The 25304-nt window shown below is 37.3% G+C and overlaps 1 protein-coding gene and 1 long non-coding RNA gene across 3 annotated transcripts in view; one reads left to right on the top strand and one right to left on the bottom strand.

Moving 5' to 3' along the window:
• LOC127413976 (ribosome-binding protein 1-like) overlaps positions 1-22773 on the top strand; it is a 28521-nt gene extending 5748 nt beyond the window's left edge. Inside the window, exons 3-29 of one of the 2 annotated variants that reach the window (XM_051651580.1) lie at positions 2676-2830; positions 3146-3268; positions 3815-3967; positions 6603-6721; positions 7371-7524; positions 8823-8961; positions 9385-9536; positions 10327-10361; positions 10474-10549; positions 10703-10740; positions 10850-10931; positions 11024-11061; positions 11178-11253; positions 12515-12555; positions 12677-12764; positions 15187-15279; positions 16079-16171; positions 16296-16385; positions 16465-16557; positions 17736-17807; positions 18164-18259; positions 20002-20085; positions 20237-20317; positions 21235-21318; positions 21441-21536; positions 22062-22205; positions 22291-22773. In XM_051651580.1, the coding sequence (XP_051507540.1) occupies positions 2676-2830; positions 3146-3268; positions 3815-3967; positions 6603-6721; positions 7371-7524; positions 8823-8961; positions 9385-9536; positions 10327-10361; positions 10474-10549; positions 10703-10740; positions 10850-10931; positions 11024-11061; positions 11178-11253; positions 12515-12555; positions 12677-12764; positions 15187-15279; positions 16079-16171; positions 16296-16385; positions 16465-16557; positions 17736-17807; positions 18164-18259; positions 20002-20085; positions 20237-20317; positions 21235-21318; positions 21441-21536; positions 22062-22205; positions 22291-22329 (2534 nt within the window). In that variant the 3' untranslated portion in view covers positions 22330-22773. The remainder of the gene's footprint in view (positions 1-2675; positions 2831-3145; positions 3269-3814; positions 3968-6602; positions 6722-7370; positions 7525-8822; positions 8962-9384; positions 9537-10326; positions 10362-10473; positions 10550-10702; positions 10741-10849; positions 10932-11023; positions 11062-11177; positions 11254-12514; positions 12556-12676; positions 12765-15186; positions 15280-16078; positions 16172-16295; positions 16386-16464; positions 16558-17735; positions 17808-18163; positions 18260-20001; positions 20086-20236; positions 20318-21234; positions 21319-21440; positions 21537-22061; positions 22206-22290) is intronic. The other variant, XM_051651581.1, reaches the window with a different exon arrangement.
• LOC127414009 (uncharacterized) lies at positions 16568-24937 on the bottom strand. The gene is made up of 3 exons (XR_007892723.1): positions 24801-24937; positions 24652-24714; positions 16568-17356 (listed from the first exon to the last, which is right to left on the bottom strand). It is a non-coding gene; the product is annotated as an uncharacterized LOC127414009 (long non-coding RNA).
• Between the last annotated feature and the right edge of the window lie 367 nt (positions 24938-25304).

Here is a 25304-nt window from a genome sequence, read left to right as displayed (position 1 = left end):
CGCATAATTTTTCTTAAATATGTCCCTGTACGTGGGCAGAGACATATCATATAACACTGGTAAATTGCTAACAGCAAGGATTAGCATTTCCTCCATCTTTCCATCACTGCAGGAGCTGAGAGAGAGAAGGATCATGTGTGCTCTACCGTCTTCTCTCGTATTGGCTGTCGCTCCTGAAAGTTGCTCTTCATTTGCATAAAGTTAAACATCTCAACTTTGTCGCATCGCTGGACACTCCCACATCCGGTCGCCAACGATCGCCGTCGCTCATGTCACCGGAAGTCGCCAGCTCTTATTGAAAATGAATGAGATGAGGTCGTTTTGTCGCTGCGTGTCGCTGGCAGTGTGAACGCAGCTTGAGACGCTCCTAACGTGTCCGTCTGAGGCACGCACATGTACATAGAGCGACAATTAAAAATAGCGCAGACAGAATGCAAGAATGCCTACTGTGAGAACAGGACAGATTTACTAACTCAATGCAAAACAGATTGCTGTCAGCTGTAGCTGTCAAACAATATATTGACTTCTTACACCACATTTTGTATTGTCTAATCAATGCTTTTTTCATCTGCCACAATAACGCAATTTATTTTAAACTGAATTTCAATTTATATTATATATTTATTATAGGTCCTACATAGTATACTTATTTAAATTATTATGCATTTTTATATGCATTCTTTATGAGCAAATAATGACTTATTAATTGTGATTAATTCGATTAATTAATCGGCATATCCTGTAATTAATTCGCTAAAATTTTTTTATTGATTGACAGCCTTAACATATAAAAATCGGGTCTCCTAGTCTGAGATCTGCACTTTGACAGGCTGATTTGACTCAACTATGCTCAGGTTCAGAGAAAACCTGAAAACTTTAGTAACTACAAAATCCACACTAAAACCATAAAACCTTGAAGCCATTAATTTCCTGTCCACCCTTACTAAATCTATCCAGGATAATGACCCAAAAAATTTATATTTTTCTTCATTATTTTCATCATAATCATTATTCTTATTATCAGGAAAATGCTGAGGAATGTTTTTAGGAATGTAGCAGATGCTAAGATTAGACCTGTTAAATGCAAAAAGTAATTATATTTGTGTGTAGGAGAAGGTAAGTCTTAAAGGAAGCTTGGCCTCAGTGCACAATAACGGGATGCTTCTAAAAGTTTTATACACAGAGATAATGCTGTTTTGACTAGACTTCACAGATGACATCTCCCATTCTCTCTTTCTCCTTTCTTTAAACATACACATACAGTCAGTTTTTATACAGTTTCCACTCACATGTGATGTGGTATTAACACCCGTGGAAAAAAAACAGAGTTTGTGCCATTGCTCAGGTGGGTTTCCGGGGCTCTGAGTTACACTCCTCTATGCAGAGCATAGCTCTCAGCTCTGCTCAAACAATACTCTTGCCTCAGCTGCTCCATTAGTGGAGCATACAAAGGCCTTTATTGACCAGACAATAGAAGTTTATCACCAGTCCTGAGTGCCATCTCACCCTGGTGCCATACTGCACTCCTGCCATGCTGGCACTGTCTAAATAACAAAATGAGTCAATATGATAGTACTTACACACTACTGTACAAGTGTCAAGTTAACTGTATTGTCAAGTACAAGTTATGGCCTGTGAAGCTGCACTTGTTTTGGACTCTGTTCTAACATTTAAAAGAATATTCTGGGTTTAATACAAGTGAAGCTCAGTCTACAGCATTTGTGGCATAATGTTGATTACCACAGAAATTTAATTTCCTTTTCTTTAAAATACGCAAAAATTTTGATTATAGTGAGGCACTTACAATGGAAGTGAATAGGGCCAATTTGTGGATGGGTTAAAGGCAGAAATGTGAAGCTTATAATTTTATAAATGCACTTACATTAATTCTTCTGTTACAACACATGTATGATTTGAGCTGTAAATTTGTTTAGTTGTTGTTTTTATAGTCAATTTTAGGGTTTACAGCATTACAGTACGTTGTCATTTCAGCAAAGTTGTAAAATTGAATTTATTTTACACAGAAAACATTAGTAAGCAATGTTATCACACCAAAATCATGTTAGCAGGCATTTTGTTTACATCTTGTGGCTATACTTTTGAAACTGTGAGTATTTAACTGTTTACTGATTTGCCCTATTCACTTTCATTGCAAGTTCCTCAAAGTAACCAAGATTAAAAAAAAATAAAAAAAATAAAAGGGATGGATAAGTCGAAATCAATTTTTGTAGTAATCAACACTATGCCACAAATGCTTTCGATTGAGCTTAACTTGTATTGAACCTGGGAATATTCCTTTGAAGAGAGCATTTTTTTTTCACGACTGTGCTGATTTGAACTGGAGGAAACATGACAGATTGGATGTTGGAGGTCATGGTTTGTGTATTTAGGCAAAGTTTAGGATTGAAATAAAGTGGTTTAGAGAATTTACGTAATGAGTTTAGTGTACACCCTGGTGCGAATTATGACTGATCTGCTGCAAAGCATTTTTGGATTTCTGATTAATGTCCTTGAGTTATACCTACTTACACTCCAACATGGGGCAGCACTCCAACTAAATCATGTCCAAAGATAGCAGTTATTTCTGTTTTAATATCTCATGCCCTCTTAGGTTATTTAGATGTCTTTCACTCTCTCACACACACTCCTTAATAAATTATTTATGTTTTCCCTAGCGGCGGCTGCAGACCCCGCAGACAGTCCATTGTTCCTGCCATATAAGGCTCTGGTGTCCACCGTGAGGAGTATGGTTTTCAGTGAAGGAGAGGCCCAGCAGCTCATTGAGATTCTGTCTGATAAAACTGGCATCATCCAGGACACCTGGCACAAGGTATGTTCAAACAATGGCAGACAGGGTTCTGGAAACCTGTTTAGTGCCACCAGTAGTGCAGAAATTACAAACTTCAGCTTTAAGTGGAGTTATACAATATCACATATGAAGACAGATTTCAGTTTTGAGAGATTTAGAGATTATAGGTTTTTATTTCCTCTATGATGGTGTTTTGTTGAAAATTTCCAAATTAATTCATTTAAATTCATCATAAAAAGGATTTATTTTCATATAGATACATCCCATATGCTTCTCACTTCATTTACACTCAAGCAGGAAGTTATTGTAAACAGAGCTCTGCATGTGTGTTTATAGGCCACACAGAAGGGTGATCCGGTAGCAGTACTGAAGAAACAGTTGGAGGAACGGGAAAAGCAGCTGGCAGCTGAGCAGGAGGATGCAGCAGCTGCTAAGAGCCGTCTTAGAGAACTGAATAAGGTAACGCCTTAAGCATTCATGCAATCTAAAACACAATAAAAATAAATGAATCAGTTAAATCTAACTAAAATGAAACTACTAAATACTAATTTATCTTTTGGCTCATGCTTCTATTCATGGCGACTTAGGGAGCCATTCACACAGGCAAATTCTTGCAAATTCAAGCATGAACAGCTAGTCATAGGAATGGAACAGAATGCAGCCTTTTTTCTTTCAAATATTCTGGTAATTGTTTTTAACTAACACAGTGTATTAAAATGCAGCTAAAAACATTTGTCTGATATGTGTACACATAGACCAGCAATTAAAAAAAAATGGTGCAGATGGAATACAAGAAAACAAGACACTCGTTCCTGTGTGAATGGCCCCTTGTAGTACATTTTTAACAGGGACAGCTCCCATGGAGGAATGGGGGAAAAGTGCCTTGCTCAAGGGTCTTGTGGTGATTGTTGTAGGGTTTGACTACAATCTTCCAGCCCAGATGTTTAAGAACTAAGCTACACCTGCACCAGATGCCCATATCATGACCTGTGTTTGTGTATGTAGGAGCTGTCTGTGGAGAAGTCAAAGGTGGCATCTGTGGAGACCAGGCTGAGCTCTCAGCTGAGCAAGCGAGAGCAGGACATTATCGCCTTGCAAGCACGCATGCAGGCCAGTTATCAAGACCACCTCGCCGAGACCCAGCAACTTAATGCCAAAGTGAGTACTCTGCATAGACTCTCTGTTGTAAAGATGCACAATCAGCATGAGTCTCAAATTATGGAGACATTTGGAAAAACATATATTTAGTAGGGATGTCAGTAGATTAAAATAATCACTATTAATCTCATGATTTTTGTTGTTAAAGGGATAGTTCAAACAAAAATGAAAATTCTCTCATCATTTACTTACCCTCATGCCATCCCAGATGTGTATGACTTTCTTCTGTAGAAAACAAATGAAGATTTTTAGAAGAATATCTGAGCTCTGTAGGTCCATACAATGCAAGTGAATAGTGACCAGAACTTTGAATCTCCAAAAATCACTTAAGTCAGCATAAAAGTAATCCTTAAGTCTCCAGTGGATAAATCCATGTCTTTTGAAGTCATATGAAAGGTGTGGGTGAGAAACAGATCAATATTTAAATGTAAATTTTTTTTGTTAAAAAATAAAATCTTATTAACGAGAGAGCGTGACAAAAATCCATCTTCCAAACCATGTCTTTACCCAAATACACTTTGATAAACCTATAATAATGATATTATATTATAAATATTTTAGAGCTGTCGGGATGGATTTCGCGGGAAATTGCATACAAACGTCACTCGCCCGTACGTGTTGACATCATATCCATACATAGAGAAAATAAGATCCGGCTACTGTAGCACGTGTGTGGGAGTAGCTGAAGCTGAAAATATGTTGTCACAACGAACGAGAAAAATTTACCATAGATCATTCAAAATGGCAAACCTCCGGGGAATCACCGGTTGTAAAAACAAAGAATCCCCGAACAGAGCAGAGTCTACAAGCAAAAAGGGAAAGTGGCAAAGTCCGTAATAAAACCCAAATTAACATCGGCTTGGCTTTTCAGAGGTGGCGACAACTCCGAGATCTGAAAGGATTTAAAAGCGACCCAGAGATGGCTTTTTTTCTTACTCAACAGGTAAGATATTTATTTGAGATGGTTTATGTATAATTGTGTAATCGCACACACACACACACGTCTGCACACTTGTGTATTTTCTTTATAATGGCAATAATTTATATCAATAAATCCATTAGTCCTAGGCTTGCCAAGGACATGTGAGTCTTGAAATGATGTTGACCACTGGTTGGTAACAATGACAATCTATAAATTAGTTACTACTGTGGTCTATTTGGCCAGAATATCCTGCAGTTATAAAAACTTTACAACCATCAGACTAGCAATCACTGTGTCTTGATGTTAACAAATTTTGCCTAACTTTTGTAACATCATTTATTTCAAAACATCAATGTTTCCAATAAGTCAAAACAAATAAGATATGGCACTTTTCTGCTCAGAAGACATGTTTTCAGATATCCATCTTTTCCTTTCTTTCGTTGCTTATTTGTCCGTTTGCTCTGATAAGATGTCCTGTATCCAGTGTACACCGGTGCCTCGAACTACGTTCATCCGCGCAGAGGAGCAGAGCCGAAGAACGACTTAAGTCATTACCAAAATTATGTTCTTCTGCAAGACACATGCAGTTTTATTTTTTAACAGCTAGAGGGTCAAAAGTTACATAGTGTAGCTAAATCTCCACTTTCACTTTTACATTCTTTTTTTTTTTTTATTTATTTTTTTTAAAATGATGATGTTAGAAAATTCTCTGACATTGGCATATTATTCTGCTGTACATCCTGTGGTTGTGTGAGTTTATAAGCCCAAATCACTAAATTCTGGTCTTATCATACTTCTAGTTATTTACATTGCGGTCAATGAGAGCGGAACTTTGTCACATTTGCCGAAAATGCAGCCGCTTGCGTACTTCCGCATTGCAAAATAAGGTGGATTGCTTCAGAAGATATGGATTTAACCACTGGAGTCATATGGATTACTTTTATTCTGCCTTTATGTAAATGATTTTTTTTTTATTTTTATTTTTTTTAAGATTCAAAGTTCTGGCCATCATTCAGTTGTATTGCGAGGACCTGCAGAGCTGAGATATTCTTATAAAAAATCTTTGTGTACTGCAGAAGAAAGTAAGTCATACACATCTGGTATGGCATGAGGGTGAATAATTGGAGAGAATTGTAATTTTTGGGTGAACTATCCCTTTAACATGATTAATCTCACATTATGAATTTTGCGTAAAAAATAGTTTTTCTTCCAATGTGTGCATTTTGTTTTAATGCATTCCATTCCTCTTTTATGGAAGAAAAACAATGTAGCAATATTAATCACATTATCGTTGTAATGTCAAATTAGGTAGTTGCATAACTGTATTAATTACATTTAATGGCATTAGATGTACTAATCTCATAAGTGAACATGTTAACTTCAGCAGCCCTAATATTTAGGTGACATATCTCACAAGGGCCCAAGTCAAGTCAAATTTATTTGTATAGCGCTTTTCACAACAGATGTCGTTTCAAAGCAGCTGTACAGGAAACTAAGCTATAACAGAAAATTAATTAATATAATTCCAATATTATTTATGTTTAGAACTATTAGTGGTTTCAATTAGTAAACTAAGTGTTGTGGGTCAATGGCCAAACAAAATGATTTTGTATGATTTTATGATCGTAAGTCCTTGAAGTCATCCCGAATTAACTGAGGAAATACACGTAGATGCATTTTCCTATCTAATATCTAAGCCATTCCTCTTCTCAGGTCTTGGCTCTCCAGGACCAGCTGGAGAAAGGCCCAAATGCTCAGCTGGCCCGTCTACAGCAGGAGAACTCTATCCTCAGAGATGCTCTCAACCAAGCCACTAGTCAAACTGAGAGCAAGTATGAACCTACAGCTCCTCCCAAACCCAATGTCTTACTCATAGGTTTTTTCACTTCTCGTTTTTGTAACTCATCTGTTTCCTTATAGTGCAAAACATTGTTTCTCAGCAGAGACCACAGCAAACTCCTGCACCTCGTCTTTACTTGCCGCAGCGTGCCAAATAATTTCTTTAGCCTCCATTCTGCTAATAAATGACAGAAAATCATAGCCAAATAAAGAAAACGATAGCTAATGAGAACTTATTTAATGTTTAAAACTTTGGACCAATGAGGTTACAGTGGACTACCCTACAAAACAACCAAAATGTCTTCATGTGTGATGCTGTTGACGGTCCTGGCTGTTGAGGACAAAAACTCAACAACATTAACAACATTATCAACATCGACCCCATTTACTTTCTTAAAGCATGTTCCTGATCTTATTGGACACGATTAATAATTGCATGTTATACAAAATATAAAAATGTAATAACAATAAATAATATTTTATTTTTCAACCCCTCTCCTTGTACCACCTGGCTCCATTCTAGTGTGTAACACCCACTTTTTTGCCATCCAACCAATACCAGATGGATACAGTAAAGTTTTACCTTTTTTCTCATTAAATATCCTGATTCACCATGAAATACATTTTTATTTTGTTCATCAGACAAAATGCTGAGTTGGCCAAACTGCGTCAGGACTGCATGCGACTGAATAAAGAGCTGATTGAGAAGAATGAGGCCTTGCAGGCTGACGACCAGCTCAAGAAAAGTCTGGAATCCAAAGCTGCCACTGCTGAGAAACAACTGGCCCAGCTGCAGGTCAGATGCTCACCCTTCTAAATATGAGCTGTGCACCACAGTCGCCAATCATTCCTGTTGTTTAGTTTGCAGAGTAGCACTGTTTTGCACAAGGGCCCAAGCAGAACCTCTTATGAAAGAGTTCAAAATGCCACTCTGATTCTTATAAAACATCTCCCAGCATGAGCACTTGCCTCATTAGAGTTTTCAGCTACTTCTTGCTGGGCTGTTCAGCCTTTCACATCTACAGGTAGGCAAGCTTAGCTTCTCGCAATCAGTGTGTGTTTATTAAAAGAAATCTTGATTAGGCTTGCCGGTAAAAGCTTTGACCCCCCGGCGCTGGTACCTCTTCTAATGGGATTGTACGCATGCCGGCAGAACGTTTGATTACCAGTTTGATCGCTCAGCAGTGCTCTGTGGGTTGGAACATTGCCTGTGTTACAGGGAAGCACTTCTCAGAACGATCTGGGATGTGAGCCTGCCCGAGCAGTATGATTTCACACAGATACACCGATGAGGGTCTGATTGTTCTAAGAGGTCCTGTACTTACTGGAAGCACAGATAAAACATGACATAGTTTACTCTCCGGATCACATGCTTTGGGAGCAAACTGTCTCGACTCGCCAAATGTCACTGTATAAAAAGCAGCCTTGTGTTACAGTGTGTACTGAGCCTATTTACTGTATTGACTCAGGAGAGACATAGGTGACTGTGAGTAAGGCTCGTCTCTCCAGACACACATCTGAGTGTGTAACTCTTGAGAGTATTTCTGTAGCTTGCAATGAGAAATTTCCCATTTTTAAAGTTTGTGATGTAATCTGTTGTGATATAATCGATAATTCTAGTGCTCCTGTAGCTCAACTGTTAGAGTGTGGTTCTAGCAATGCTAAGGTCATGGGCTTGATTCCCAGGGGACACACAAACTGCCAAAATGAATGCATTGTAAATTGCTTTTGATAAAATTCTGCCAAGTGCATAAATGTAAATTGAATTTCTGCTAAATTAAACACAAAGAAAACCACATTACCACAAATTGTCATTGTTTCAGCATGCCCTTTTGAGAAGTAGTTTAAATGTGCATTAAGACCCAAATGTCCTTTTAATTTATGTACTGTAAATGGAATTAATGGAGCAGCGCACCTCCTCAACCTTTTCGATGAGCAGCTGATGCAAATACATTTGAAAGAATTCACATCTTAACTTTGCATCATGATCAGACCTGCTTTTTTCATAAAGACTCGAGCAGAATTCAGTGGTGTTTCATGATCACACCTAACCTGCGTTGTGTGTGTGTGTTATGGTGCCTTGTCCCCCTGCAGGCAAGCTGGGCGAGTAGTGAACAGGCCCTGCAGAAGCGTCTGGAGGAAGTGAGTGAGGAGCTCAGACAGACCCAAAGCAGCAGAAACAGCCTTCAGACGCAGCTGGAACAAGCTCAGCATGATGCCACGGATCTAGCAGGTCAGCGCCCAACATTACAGTACAAGGGTGCTGGGCTAAGATCTTAAGCTTTTACTCTCAACATTAGCTGCTTATTTAGAGCATTTGAAAGAAGCACACTGTAGCACCATATTGAGTAAAGTGGATCCAGACTACTTCAGAAACACGTTAGTGTGAAATAGTTTAAGATCTGGGTTGGTATCACCATTGTGCCCATGATTAAGACACGTAACATCAGGTTGCGTGTGGATAAGTGTACTGTAAGTCGCTTTAGACAAACGCGTCAGCTAAATGGTGAATTAGTAATTAGAAATACTGCTACCTCCAGTATAAATACTCTTACATACTTTTCCCCCTTTATTTGAACCCTGTATTGCACAAATTAAATCAAAAAGATGTACACATTAAAATGTACCTCTTGTCTTCCTTAATGTACTATATTAGAGGCACAAACTCGTGTAGCCAGTGTGGAGGCAGAACTGAAAGAGCGTGCCGGACAGGTGGAGAGTCTGCAGAGCCAGCTGAAGCAGACACAGATGGAGAGAGAGCAGCTGCAGGAGGCAAGACAGAACAAAGAACAGAACCACAATTCAGAAGTGAGACACCACTTACCGTGACTGTAACAGCCCTAATATTAAAGGAAATGTTCGCCCAAAAATGAAAATTCTCATCATTTTCTTACCCTTATGCTATCCCAGATGTGTATGACTTTCTATTGCTGAACACAAACAAAGATTTTTAGAAGAAAATATCAGCTCTGTAGTAGGTCCTTACAATGCAAGTCAACAGGGTCTAAACCTTAGAAGCATTTAAAGGCAGTATAAAAGTATTCCATAAGACTGTGATATGATAGGTGTGGGTGAGAAACAGATCAATATTAAAGTCCTTTTTTACTATAAATCTCCACTTTCAAACAGCCCTCCTAAGCGCTCTTCTCTTGTAAAAGTTCTTTTTTTGTTTTTGGTGATTTGCATTCTTCGTGTATATCGCAACCTACTGGGCAGGGAGGAGAATTTATAGGAAAAAAATGACTTAAATATTCATCTGTTTCTCACCCACACCTATCATATCCCTGCTGAAGATATGGATTTATCCACTGGAGTCGTATGGATTACTTTTATGCTGTCTTTATGCGCTTTTTTGAGCTTCAAAGTTTTGGACCCTGTTGACTTGCATTGAATGGACCTGCAGAGCTGAGACATTCTTCTAAAAATCTTTGTTTGTGTTCCACAGAAGAAAGTCACACATCTAGGATGGCATGAGGGTGAATTATGAGAGAATTTTCATTTTTAGGTGAACTTTTCCTTTAACTTTTCATCTGTATCGAAATATACAGTATGAGTTGTGAAACAGTAATTTGATAAACATTTGCATGTGTCAATACAGGCTTTGATGGCTGAACAGGAGCAAGCAAAGAGCAGGTGAGATTTATTGTCTGCATCTATCTTCCTAGTTAATAAAAATTCACAACAACCTTTCAACATAACATTTAGTTGAACTTGAATTCACATACACTCATTGTTTAATCTCTAGTCTGAAGGAGAAAGAGAGTAGAGTTTCAACTCTTGAAGAAGAGCTGACCCAACTCAAAAACACTATCGCCAATCAGGTGAAGGCATTTTTAGACACTTTTGGCTCATTTTAATATTTCATTATTTGATTAACCATTAATAAACTTGAACCTGGAATGTATTTGCACATGTTTCTTTTAATTTTCTTCTGTTTCACTGTCTGATTTGAACCGATCACATGTCCCACTCAGGTGGATAACAAAGCAGATGTGCAGTGCTTGCAGCGCAGGTATAATGTGCATGTTTTCTGCTACGGCACTAATACAGTTTTGTAGAACTTAGTTTATTTTAATGATGGTAATTTTTTTTTTCATCCTTTTTTTTATTTTTTATGTAAGCATAAAAGAAAAAGATGACCAAATAGCAGCTCTTCAGGAAGAACTTCAGCAGGTTAAAGAACAAAGTTCTAACCTCAACAAAGTAAGTTTATCATGTCAGAACTGTAAACCTCACAATATATTCAAATTCAGACATAAATATTCATGACAGTTTGCTTGCTCAATTATTCATAGCTTGAAAACACAGAAATGCTGGAAAAGCTACAAAAAAGGTATGCATCATTTGTATTCCAAGCAACAACATCAGATTCTGTTTTTCACTTTAAGTAAACACATTTTTTAAGCTGTTTCTAATTGTCATGCGTTTTGTTTTTTCCTGTTCCTGTAGTTTGAAAGAAGAGAAAGCTCGAGTGGCTTCATTTGAGGATGAGATGAGACAGTGTAAAGAACAGTGCAACACTAGAGTAAGTGCATATTCTGTGTTATTCTCTTTGAATGCTCCACAGAAAGCTTAAATAAATCTTTGCTAAAGAGCACAGGATTGCGTTTATTTAAAATTGAACACAATACTAAATAAGCATATAGACCATTTCAAGAATGTAAACAAAAACAAATAAATTAGAATGGTCCAAAAGTATTTCCGGATCCTTTCAACAAAGTCTCTTTTTCAAAGTAAGTCAGTCCACTCAGCTGCCGTTTTTCAGCTGCACTTTCTAATTGAATGGGGAAAGACCGAAATCTCCAAAACGGTTGGTCAGGATTACGATAAAAGAACATATTTCAAATAAGCAGTAAAATTGTATTGGTCCGAGGCGCGTGTGGCTTCAGCTTCACTCGAGCGCCCCGGCCGCAACGCGTGCTCCAATCTTTGGTGTCACATCTAACTCGTGCCTGACACTCACCACTCCGTTCCTTGACCCGCGAAGATGCCAGCAGGTAGAGACCGGTCTCCCGAGGAGATCCGCGCTCAGAGTTTAAAGGCAGTGGTGAAGAAGCTGTATTTTTTTTGCTGCTGTTGGACATTCCAATTTCTTTCAATCATTTTCATATAAGTGGCCCATCTCTGCTAAATGGTCTCTTTTTCTTTTTTGACGAGCAGGAAATGTTCACGGAACAGTGACGTCATTTGACGTCGCCAACGAACAGTCCTTGAAATGGTCTTTAGTATATTTGGTAGATCTAAAAGATTCCATGAAATTGCTTGACAAGTGTGGTTTTCTTTCCTGTGTTGATGTGTTTCCTATTGAAACAGGAAGTTTGTGTGGGACATATCGATGGGATTATCCCTTTTCTAAAAAAATAGCCTATAGGCTTTAGATAAATTTAGTTACCACTGGCTGGCAGTACTATTAGAAGGACATTCTCATTCTAGAGAGCATATGATTTGACAAAAATCTGAGTTGTTCAAGATGAGTCATTTTGAGTCAATATTTATTTTTATTTTTTTCTCTGTCCATTTTCCCGGAAGAGAGAGACTGCATATTCGAAATGCATTTAGTATATGCTAAAGGTACATTTTGTCAACTATTAGGAGTACTCAAATAGAAAATAGATGGCTTCAAAGCGGATAGACATGGACTAAATGCCACAAAACTTCAATATTGATTTCAATGGGTCTTTGAACTGATGTTAAAAATAATTAAATTATTGTTCAGGTTTGTCAGTTACCATAAAAGTTATTTAGGTCCATTTGACCATGTCTGATAACACACTTTTTCTCTACAGATGGAAGACAACACAACCAAAATGGAGTCACTACTTAAGAGGTGCATATTCACTCCTACTAAAGCCTACTCCATGTTTCATACCTGACCACTACATTAAGATTGTTCCATAATAAAGAGTCTCTTGATCTATGTGATGAGTGGTTTTGATGTTGTTTTCCAGTGTAACTGAGAAAGAAAGCCTTGTGACATCACTACAGCAGGAACTGCAGCAACTCAAGGAGCTATATCAGTCACAGGGCAAGAGCTGCGTAAGTAGCCAAGGCTATTGTGAACTTGTTTGTCATTATCTTGCATATGAATAATAATGTATTAAAATATGCACAGGCACACATCATATCTCAACATATCAGGCCCTGCTATAAAAAGCTCACTTTAGCAGTACTCTTAAGGGCAGTTCACACTGCCCCAACAAACGGCAACATACACCAACACTTCCAACATTCTAAAGTTGGCTGTTGTATTTGGAATGCTGAGAAAAAAAACTGTCGTGCTCACACTGATCCAACAAACTTGCGTCTTTGCATGTTGTAGTTCGCCTTTGAAGACGACTGACAAGGAAGAGGTTGCAAATGAAGCCAAACATGTGCGATTTTAATATATAAATATTATGTGCATTTGATTAAACGTGTTCAGCATGTAGAGACATTAGGCTATAACCTATTAAACACAACTACATTTTAAAAACGTTTTGTGTTTGCTGGAAACTTAATTCCGAGTTCCGATGAAGAACAGCAATCAAGCTTAAAAAAAAAAAAAAAAAAAAACACTACATGCGGTTTGTCCCAAAATGTGGGGAAAGTTAGTATTTTATATTATTGCAGGTATAAATTAATATTAATGCAGTTCTTCAGAAACAGCAATAATATTGAGAAATAAAGGATCTGTTTTTCATGGGAGTGAAAAGAGCGCTTCAGCACAAATTAATCTCTGGCCGTGTCTTGCCTATTTTTACGTATTCCCTCACGTGTGTCATCCACACAAACTGCTGAACCCAACAGTAACAAAAAATGTTATATTTAGAAAGGAATTGAATTCTTTAACAAGTTTGCAAAATTTTTATTGTTATTCGTGATTGTGTTTCTCCTGCTCTACCAATGTAGGTGCTCTACCAGTGCATTCATTTTCTGAGTTGACAGGGACGCTTACCTCATTGTCATGGCAACGGTTTGCGATGAAGTCAGAGTTAGTTGGAAGATCATACCACACTGCTCAAACATTCCTAGACCCGACAAACACCGATTAAACGTGTTGAATCGGTGAAAACAGACGTCAGCGAATGCCAACAAACGCCAGCAGGGTGATCACACTGATCCGACAAAACCCAACAAGTGTTGGATGTTGGTGTTTGTTGGCATTTGTTGTAGCAGTGTGAACTGGCCTTAACATTTCCATTTCAGGAGTTGTAATTTAAAGAACAATAAATGAGTATTTCTGTGTGAGATCATTTTGTGTGTATTTTTAAATTGTGACCAATAATACTGAAGCGTGATACTAACAGCATATAGCATATACACACATACCCATTACCACAATTTTAGAGAGCGGTTATCTGAGTTACTGTAGACTTTGTCAGTTCGAACCAGTCTGGCCATTCTCTGTTGACCTCTCATCAAGGCATTTCCATCCGCAGAACTACTGCTTACTGGATGTTTTTTTGTTTTTGGCACCATTCTGAGTAAATTCTAGAGACTGTTGTGTGTGAAAATCCCAGGAGATCAGTGGTTACAGAAATACTCAATCCAGCCCGTCTGGCACCAACAATCATCCGTGTGATTATCTAATCAGCCAATTGTGTGGCACCAGTGCAGTGTATAAAATCATGCAGATACGGGTCAGTAGCTTCAGTTAATGTTCACATCAACCATCAACCAAGAATGGGGAAAAAATGTGATCTCAGTGATTTGGACCGTGGCATGATTGTTGGTGCCAGACGGGCTGGATTGAGTATTTCTGTAACCGCTGATCTCCTGGAATTTTCATGCACAACAGTCTCTAGAATTTACTCCGAATGGTGCCAAAAACAAAAAATTACATCCAGTGAGGTTCAGTTCTGTGGATGGAATTGCCTTTTTGATGAGAGAGGTCAACAGAGAATGGCCAGACTGGTTGGAACTGACAAAGTCTACGGTAACTCAGATAACCACTCTGTACAATTGTGGTGAGAAGAATATCATCTCAGTATACCATTTTGAGATGTGGGTTGGCGCTGTTTTGGTGGCACGAGGGGGACCTACGCAATATCAGGAAGGTGATTTTAATGTTGTGGCTGAACGGTGTATGTATATGTGTGAGTTCATATATGGCAATATATCAGATTTATGTTTGGGTCATTTAGCAGACACTTTCAAATGAGGAAAAATAAAATAATAAAAGAAAAGAAGCCCCCAAGGATTTATTTAAGGAGTTTGAATGTTTTAGATACAAACTTTTCAGCAGAATAAAAGTATTGATAAAAGTATTTGAGTTTAGTATTTTTTTTTTATTTTTATTTAGTCAGCATTTTGTTGGGCCAAGAACACAGTCTCAGCTGTCACTTAGGTTAAAATTTATTTGAATTTTTAGTTGAATTTCTGAGTTTAGATTTAAATTCATGTTGGTTTGAAAGGCTCTAGAATTGTTGTTGTAATGTACTGAAAGTATTTTTGGTTGTCACTGAATATGTAATTACAGGAGAGTTTGGAGGACGTGCTGCAGTCTTTCCAGACCGAGACCAAAGAAGTTCTTCATTCCCTTTTCCCACACATCAATATAGACACTGAACAGGTGGCTAATATTTAATTTTTCGTAGTTATCACATGACCATATATATTTTAACATCTTTCAAATATTCATTTGTAAAAGCAAATACTTTAAGCATCAATTAGACTTGTCACAAGCATTATGAAGAATAACATTTTCCTTGATCTTTTAACATATAAGAGTTCTTTTTGCTTGCAGTATAAAAACGTACTGTAAGATTCAGAACTCAAAACTTCCACCTCACTGCAAAAAGAGCATCTGTTGAAATCAAGCTGCCAAAATGACTCGTTCTCTACTTTCACATTGTGTTGTCACACTGTTGTAAACATTTGCATGTGACCGCCTCCACAACAAAACATCAACACTTATAGTGCTTCTCATTTCTGAAATTGTGCATCCTCGTTTCCTTTCCTTGCTTCCTTTCCTCATTTCCTTGCTCCACCCTCTTAGGAAATGAAGGAAGGTTGGAAGGAAAGGAACCAAGGGCAGAGGAATAGATGTCCAACTCGATTGACTTCAGAGCGCGTTTTTGCGCAGCTGCATACAAAAGGAGATGTTAGGCAGAATTTCAGCATTGGTCACCATTCACTTTCATTGCATTATTTTTGTTGTTTCTTTGTTCATACAATGAAAGTGAATGGTGACTGAATCATTTTGCTGACACCTCCTTTTGTGTTTCATGGGTAGAAAGTAAGTCATACAGGGTTTGAGCAACGTAAAAGTGAGTTAATGATTTCATTTTTGGGAGAACTATCCCTTTAGTCTCCCATAACTTCCTCTATACAAGTCACTGAATGCTAGCTGTGTCATTCTCTTCATTCAGACCAAATGGTTGAAGGACTTTGCTGTGAAAGCACAAGAGGCATTAAATCAAAAGCAACAGAACAAAGAATCCCAGCAAAGTACAGAGATGTTGGTAAGACTGCATCAGTTTCTGGCCCTTGTACTTGTATCATAGTAAAGTTGCTCATTGTCACCTCCTAGTGGGGATATGAGGCATGCTTGTAAATGGTACAGTGCTTTTTTTTTTTATTTAATAGGAGATAATGGGGAAACTACAGAACGCCAAAGAGAGTCAATCCACACTACAAGCAGAATGTGAACAGTACAGGAGTGTACTGGCTGAGACGGTGAGATTATTCTCCAGGAATCTGTTTCAGCAAAACTTTACTGGAAAAGGTATTGAGCTGGGTTTTTTATGTTATACAGGAGGGGATGCTGAAGACCCTTCAGAAGAGCGTAGAGGAGGAAGAAAGGGTGTGGAGGACCAAGATAACGGATTCAGAGGAGAAACTAAGGATGGTGGGTCAAATCAATGGTAGAATTTTTAATGTTCATATTTATTGCTACAGTGTTGACTTCCAAACATTGTGTTTAGTATTTTTCCATTACATGTTCTGAACTGTGGCTCCATATTAAAAAAAATTCCTACCACATAGGAGAGAAATGACAATATAATGTACTACTACTTCTTTCCCTTGTTTTCCATATAAAAGGTTAATTAACATTTTTTCATTTTAGCAGACTCTTTCAAGTGAGGAAAATTAAAATGCTAGTGATTAAGAATGAGACAATAATAGTAGCAGTACAGCAATACAGTTTAAAAAGTGAACCCAGTACAGGCCAAAACAGAGATGTAGCCTTTATTATAGGTTAATAATAACTTTATTAGTTATATTTACTTAAAAAAAAAAAAAAGAAAACAAAATATATATACAGTACTGTGCAAAGGTTTTAGGCACTTGGGAAAAATGTTGCATAGTGAGGATGTCTTCAAATTAATGCCATAAATAGTTTTAATTTATCAATTAACATCATACAAATTCCAGTAAACATAAAAAAAGCTAAATCAATATTCAGTGTGACAACCTTTGCCTTCAAAACAGCACCAATTCTCCTAGGTACACCTGGACACAGTTTTTCTTGGTTGTTGGCAGACAGGATGTTCCAAGCTTCTTGGAGAATTTGCCACAGTTCTTCTATCTATTTCGGCTGTATCAATTACTTCTGTCTCTTCTTGTAATCCCAGACTGATTCAATAATCAGTGGGGGGCTCTGTGGGGACCATGCCATCTGTTGCAGGGCTCCCTGTTCTTCTATTCTATTTGTAAAAGAAATGTGGGAGTCTAAAATGTATATTTCCTATTGACACACAAAAGCTGAAGATATAAATAATCATCTTAAGACAAATGTTTTTGTGAAACATCTTATGTGCCTAAGACTTTATATATATATATATATATATATATATATATATATATATATATATATATATATACTATATATATACATATATATATATATATCTATCTATGTCTGGATAAATGGTTATGAAATAGTCATTTCTTAAGCATTTTTTGAAAATTATGAAGGACTCTGCTTATTGGGTGGAGTTTGGAGGATTATTCCACTACTGAAGGACAATGAGTGCAAGTTTCAACCTGACATTTTGTCAATGTTATTTTGTCCTGTTTTTTAAGGCATTCAAAAAGGTGCAAGAATTAGAAGAGACAACAGAGAGCTTGAGAGCGGAGAATCAAAGCAGTCAACAGGTATATCTCTCACCTCACCAAGACGATGCCAAACCTTATCATCATGAATCACTTTCAAATTGGCCTTCTTTTTTTAGCTGTACCATAATTAGTTTTTCTTTACTGAGCAACATTTGACCATTTATATGCAGCAAGCTAGTTATTTATTTGGCACTACTCCATAGTTTGCAACTAAGTATGAAAAGAACACACTAAACATCATTACTGACTCTACTCTTATGTATGTGTGTGTGTGTATGTGTGTGTGTGTATATATATATATATATATATATATATATATATATATATATATATATATATATATATATATATATACATACATACACACACACACACATTTGTTCCTCTGTGTGCAGCTGAAGGACAAGGTGATGCTGCTAGAGGCCCAACTAGAGGAACAGATACAGTCAGCTTCTACTGACAGCCAGAGCCAATCTGAAGAGATGACGCATGTGAGAGCACACTCCTGACTAAAGGCATTTTAACAATAACAGTGGCGTAAATTGCTAAACAAAATGCTTTTTTTTCAAAATTGGAGGATACTCTGGTCGTTCACAACTTAAATGCAAAATGCAACCAATTGCTAAACTGTAACAGATCTATTATTACTCTCTTGGAATGAATGGAAGATAGTGCTCTTTAAGATCTAAATCTTTTCTGTTTCTGCTGATACCAGCCCTTATGGTCCTAGAACTGGCTTTTAAATAAGGCTGACCATTTGCTTTCTGAATAGATGCATAAAATGAATGTAGAACTTTATTGAGGTCTTCTACCCCCCCCCATCGATTTGCCAACCTTTGGAAACTGTCATAGCCCATTAATGAGCTCTTTTTTGTGGTGCTTTTTATTCTCTATTTTGTTAAGCTCACTCTTATACAGCTTTTTGTCTTGGCAGTTTCTTCTTCTAAGCAAAATGATTGTTTCCTTGCTTTAACTGGGGACTCCATAACTACTAGCCATCAATCAAAAGTTTATGCTCTCCAAAATTGAAATTGAGGTCCAGTTTTAAGGTCAGTTTTACTTGATTTGGTAAGATGGCCCAATAAGCTTTTCTAACTTTCAGTGAAATGAAACAAGGAGACATGAAGTAGCACAGGGATGTAGGAAACCAGTTTCCTAGGACAACAGCCATAAATATTTGACCACTCAGTGCCATGATTGACTAATCAGAATCAAGTATGCCAAACACATTCCCATTTTGTCCGAAAATGCAAAGTCTATTTGAATGCCAGTTCCATACACATGAACCAAAAGCTTATATCATATTGTCCGTTGAGTTTTTTTTATCTTCCAGTCAACTTACAAGTGTAATAAACATCTGTTGTGTTTCAGGGCTAATTTTTAAATGAGTTCTATTAAGGCATGCATTGTTCTCTGATAAATGTTGCAATGGTGAAAATTTTTGCTTGTTGTTAATAGGCCTTAAAGGAATAGTTCACCCAAAAATGAAAATTCTCTCATCATTTACTCACCCTCATGCCATACCAAATGTGTATGACTGACTTTTTTACGCTGAACACAAACAAAGATTTTTAGAAGAATATGTCAGCTCTGTAGGTCTAGTCAATGCAAGTCAAAAGGGTCCGACATTTTTAAGCTCAAAAAGCACATAAAGGTAGCATAAAATTAATCCATACAACTCCATCCATATCTTCAGAAATTATAATAATGGGTGTGGGTGAGAAACGGATCAATTTAAGTCCTTTTTTCCTATAAATTCACCTCCCTGCCCAATAGGTTGCGATATACACGAAGAATGTGCATCGCCAAAAACAAAAGTATAAGAACTTTTAGGAGAGAAGAGCGCTTGAGGGCTGTTTGAAAGTGGAGATTTATAGTAAAAAAGGACTTAAATATTGATACGTTTCTCACCCACACCTATTAAATCGCTTGTAAAGACATTTAACCGCTGGAGTTACCTTTAAGCTGCCTTTTATGTGCTTTTTGAGCTTCAGAGTTTTGGACCCTGTTGACTTGCAAATTGTACAGAGCTGAATATTCTTCTAAAAATCTTTGTTTGTGTTCAGCAGAAGAAACTAAAGCCAAAACACATTTGGGATGGCATCAGGTAAATGATGTGAGAATTTTCATTTTTGGGTGAACTATTCCTTTAAATCAACTTCACATACATATGACCTACTAGTAAATGGCTAGTTCTGCTGTGACATTTAACGGTTCCTTTGCTTGTTTTCAGTTGAAGCAGCTTTTGTCAGAATCAGAAAGACAACTGAGTGCAGCCCAACAGGAGGTTGAGACACAGCAGGAGGAACTTTCACAGGTCAGTTAAATTTTTCCCCCTCTGTCAATATGTGGTAAGGGAATACCCCATAATTCTAATAGTTTTAGCCACAATCATGTGGCAAATGGGTGGGATTGCCATGGACACAACCAAGGGGTGGTTATTCTTGAATGACCGCTTCCTTTTCCAGGTCAGAAAGCAGCTGAATGACGTGACGCTGCGAGCTCAGGGAGTGGCCGAGAATGGGCAGCCTGAGGCAGAGGAATTTCAGGTTAGGGTGCAACGCACAGGGGCACCCTGCACACCTTACTGAGCAGCACTAGATGTGCACTGCATTAGAGCAACTGCTAGCTGTAGTCGATGGCTGTGTTTTGAGACAGCCTTTGTCTCTATCACTTAAAGGAGTAGTTCGCCTTAAAAATTCTGTGATTATTTACTCGCCTCCAAGTCATTCCAAACCTGTATGACTTTTATTCTTCTGTGGAACACAAAAGGAGATGTTAGGCAAAATGTTAGCCTCAGTCACCATTCATTTTCAATGAATCTTTTTCCATATGTTGAAATTAAATGGTGACTGACACTGAACACACTGTCTAACATCTCCTTTAGTGTTCCACGGAAAAAAGAAAGCCATACGGATTTGGAACAACATGAGGGTGAGTAAATATTGACAGAATTTTCATTTTTGGTTGAGCTGTCCTTTTAACATCCATAGATTTTAAATGGATGCAAATTTGGCATTATACCAATATACAGTGTCTTATTTACTTTGGTAGATTTTACCTTAGGGTAAACCTTATAAAAGTTCCCGTTAAGAGGCCTTCTCACTCTGTCCAGTGCTGCCAGTAAGGGGACATCGTACTCCTATTTCTAACCATTCATATTTCAGCATTTTGTTTCAACAGCTTCTGTTAACCCAGGCACCCGTTTTCACTTGGGGTTCTTTCTCTCTTACTCCCCTTTTTAACCACTAACATTTGCCTTTTGCATTTGAAAGATCTTACTGCTTGCTTTTGAATGCAATTGCACTAATGAAGCTCTTGTGATGTTTGGCATGGAAAGGTTTTGTAGCAGCTACAAGATGAACTTCGATCTGTTCTGAATGTTATCACACTTTGTCTATCTCTGTGTTTTCTAAGTAAAATAACAATTTGGACTGACATGGTTTAAATGTGTGTTGTGGTTCAGGTCCAGGCTCAACTGGAGCAGACGGTGGACAAATTGCAGAGTGAACAAGCTCTAAACCAGCAGCTGTCTACAGAAGTAGAGCAGGTACAGCAGTGTTCATGACCATTAAATTACATTCACAAGTTGGGCATAGTGTTCTTCTTATCTCTTTTGGTTTAAGCTCATTATTCATCCACTCTGATTTCCATGATCTCATTCATCCTAAGGCTCAGGAGACCCTCAGAAAACAGCTTCAAACCCACATGGAACTAACAAAGTCAGCTGGAGATACTGCAGCCATGGAGGATGTTTCTCAGCTGAAGGTACTGTGCAATTTGACTTGGGATGCACTGATATAGAAATGATGGCTTACACTGACAATTATCTATTATTGTATGACTTCAGTTGAAATTACTTTACAATGTAGAAAAGATGGATAAGTCTTTACAATGGTCCCCATGGTCATGGAAAACCTGAAAATATCAGGAAATTTAAAAATGATGATTTCCAGGCCTGGAACAGTCATGGAAATTAGTTAAATCTTAAAACGCAATGGAAATGATAGTAAATATAGATTTTCTAGTTCTGCTCTGCTCTAAAAATCATTTGAATTGGAAAAACCAAATTAAGCCCTGATATTATCGGATTCCAATATCAAACTAATTAGACATAACAAAACAAGAACTCTACTCATGCATTCTTCATTTAAAAATGTGTCCATTCATTCTGGACGATTACTATAGTTGCCATTTAGTTATTCTACTTTCTCTTAAAAGTTTCTTGTTTAGGAAACTTGTTTGAATTTAGATTCTGTGTAAAGCCCTCATGCTCATGACTTGGTGTTTTAGGAGTGTCTAGAAAAAGAGCGAAAGATGACAAAAGATTTGGGCCAGGCAGCCACCAAACTCCAGCAGCTGCTTAGAAACAGTCAGGACCAACTTACCAAAGAAAAAGAAAAAGTCAGGACCCTGCAGGATCAGTTGCAAGAAAAGGTAAGTAAGGCACAAATATGAATATTTAATAGGAGGAGCCAGTGCATGTCTACAATAATGTCCTTTCTTACTGTGGTCTTTTCAGGAGGGTGGTGGAGAGCTGAAGGGAGGCACTTCTGTTTAAGGTGGAAAACACTAAACATCTTGCCAAAAATTGCCTTAAGGTTACCAAAATGAAGCATTCCATAATTGTTTTTTCTTGTTGTACTGTAGTCTTTTGAAAAATTGCACCTTTTGAGAAATCTTTAACCAATGCAAATATTTTATTAAGGAGATTTGCTTGAACGATTTCTGCTTTATACATTCCATCTTAAAACTTCTGGCTATGGCCTAAATTATTCCTCAACTGCCTTATATTTTCTGAGTGTTCCTGCATTTCCCCTAATGTCAGTGTTAAAAGGGAAACCGTATGTATGTTAAGTATACATCAACTAGTGCAAATGCTTGTAAGTGAATGAATATGCATACTTTTATGGTACATGGATACAGCATCTGGAATGCCCTCTCTGCAGTTGGCTTAAACACCACTGTATAAATTTGATAATTAATAAACATACCTACAACACTGCTTTATGTATTACTGTCAGTTTCTTTTTAAATATGATTTCGGTCTATTGTGGCTGGTTCATCTGTTTGAAAAAAAAAAAAAAAGCTGTTTTTTTTTCCGCTAGCATTGAAGGGGGAGCCTTAAATGTATATGAACTAGTAAATATACTGTCAGCCTCAAAGTCAATATATCAGAAATGCCAAAATCCTTCCAATTTGTCTTTGGGGAACATTGTTCTCAAAGTGCTGGATTATTTGCTGAAGCATCTGTAGGCAAATTGACAAGTCTTGAATGATCCTTGGTCTTGAATGACTAGGCTGTTTTTGGAGGCTTCTTATATACTATGACACGTTTGCCTCACCTGTTTAACAACTCCTGTTTCACATCACCTTGTTATTTTATCTGGTCAAATTGCCCATCTCAACTTTTTTGAAGCGTGTTGCAATCATCTGATTTGAAATTACAGTACATTTAAAAAAATAAAAAAAATTCACAAGGTAAAACATCATATAATGTTTAGTTGTAGTGCTTTCAATATAGCAAAGGGTGAATATAATTTACAAATCACTCCTTTTTGTTTTTATTAGCATTTATCATACTGTCCCAACTTTTTATGGAATTGGGGTTGTATTATAGGCCAGTAGATTGATTTATTTATTTATATTTAATAAACAAATATTTAATTTGTGAAATAATAAAAACAAATTTAATAAAAAAAAAAAAAGGAAATTAGAGAACACTTGTAAAGCAAGAGTATCAGAGTATCAAAAGTAGGCCTATAAACCAAGGTTTAAAATTAGCAACTAGCAAGTAACAGACCTTATTCAGAGCAGCACCATATTTGATTTTGATGGGAATGAAGATGAGGCTGTGAAGCACTACATAAAGTTGTATAAAGCTCCTAGACCACTTCTAATTTTCACATCTCATGCTTTCTGGAGTTTTATGTCTGTTCAAATGTTTTGGAAAGGTGTTTTTCAATGTTTCGTCAGCGGAACTATAAAAACAAAACCGTATTACAAACCCTTGGAGATACCGTAAGTCTATTCCTCACAGCCCAAATTTAATTCCCGTCAAAAATTAAACGACACTGACACTACTCTGAATAAAGTCCATAATCTCTATACTGGCTTGTTTCCTCCACAAAGACTTGCTTTCCCAGGTAAGAGGAAATTATTGCACAGACCCCTCCTGCCCAGAAGAGGGCGATGCAGTCCACTTAATTTACCCTCAGTGGTAGCGCGTTTATAGTTAATGAAGCCAATTTAGAATTACTGACCTAAAATAAGATTTTATCAGGACAGTACTTCAGGTTGCCAGAGTGACCAGTAAATCTGATATCAGCTCATTCTACAAACTGCAGGAGAAAGTAAATACAAAATAAAGGAATAATTGTAAAAAAGAAATGAAAAAGGAGAGAGATTGAAACAGGAAAAAAAACAAAAACAAAAAAAAAAACAAACAACAACATAGCAGTGCTATTTGGACAGTTGCTTGCTGCACAGAGGAAATCCAGTTTACTCTGAACACACTTTCACAATACACACACACACACAAACACACATATGTTGGTACTCCTATCACTATAAGGACTCTCCACAGACATAGTGATTTTTATACTGTACAAACTATATATTATATCCCCTCACTCTACCCCTAAACTTAACCCTCGCAGGAACCTTTTGACATTTTTACATAAAAAACTAAAAAAAAAACATTGTTTAGTATGTTTTTTAAGCCGCTTGAATTACAGGGACACTAGGGATGTCCTCATAAACCACCTTAATAGCATATTACCCTCGTAACAGCTAGTTTATAACTATTATAAAAAATGTCCTCGTAAACCACCAAAACCAAAACACAGAGAATTACATGACGGTAAGTAAGTCAAACACACACCTTTACTCCATGTATTCCCTCAGCGACACCGAAGTGCAATTTTGGACTGAAATGTGGGGGTCCCTAAGACAAATAGGTTGTGAAACACTGTTCTTACTACTGCAGTGTACTGAATGCATTAAAGTTAAAAGGTTCTAAGATTTACTCACTTGCTGTTGTTTATCACACCAAAGACTCAGCTCTGTAATTGTTCTAGTTGTGCACTTGTGTAAGTTTGCGGTTACGCACTTGTGCAATGCTAATTAAAAATGTCTTGATGCTACTGAACTGTTGCTCTGTAAATCTGTAATCTAAGTGACTGTTAAAATGGAATTACACACAGCGTGCAGATGAAGCAAGCATGGTTATTGCTCAAAAGGCTCATGGGTAAAAGCGTTTTGGTTTGTTGGTGTAAAAGAGAGCGTCAAATGTTGATTGGCTGCTGATAAGGGGGTGGTTCCCCATCTGGTGCAGAAAGAGATGATCTCTTTGAACCCTGTGTGTTAGTTCAGGGGTCTCCCGGGCTGTTATGAGCTTACACAATAATAGACTTGATGTCCACTGTACTGTACATAAAGATGTGAAATCAGCACACTTTCCTAATCAAGGGGTCCTATGTGTTAGTGTGTATATGCATAAATGTGAGTTAATCTGACAGCAAAACTGATTTCAGC

This window comes from Myxocyprinus asiaticus, chromosome 23 (assembly GCF_019703515.2).
Source record: "Myxocyprinus asiaticus isolate MX2 ecotype Aquarium Trade chromosome 23, UBuf_Myxa_2, whole genome shotgun sequence".
NCBI lineage: Eukaryota > Metazoa > Chordata > Actinopteri > Cypriniformes > Catostomidae > Myxocyprinus > Myxocyprinus asiaticus.
Note: the sequence above shows the minus strand (reverse complement) of the source record. Positions and strands in the feature narration are given on the sequence as shown.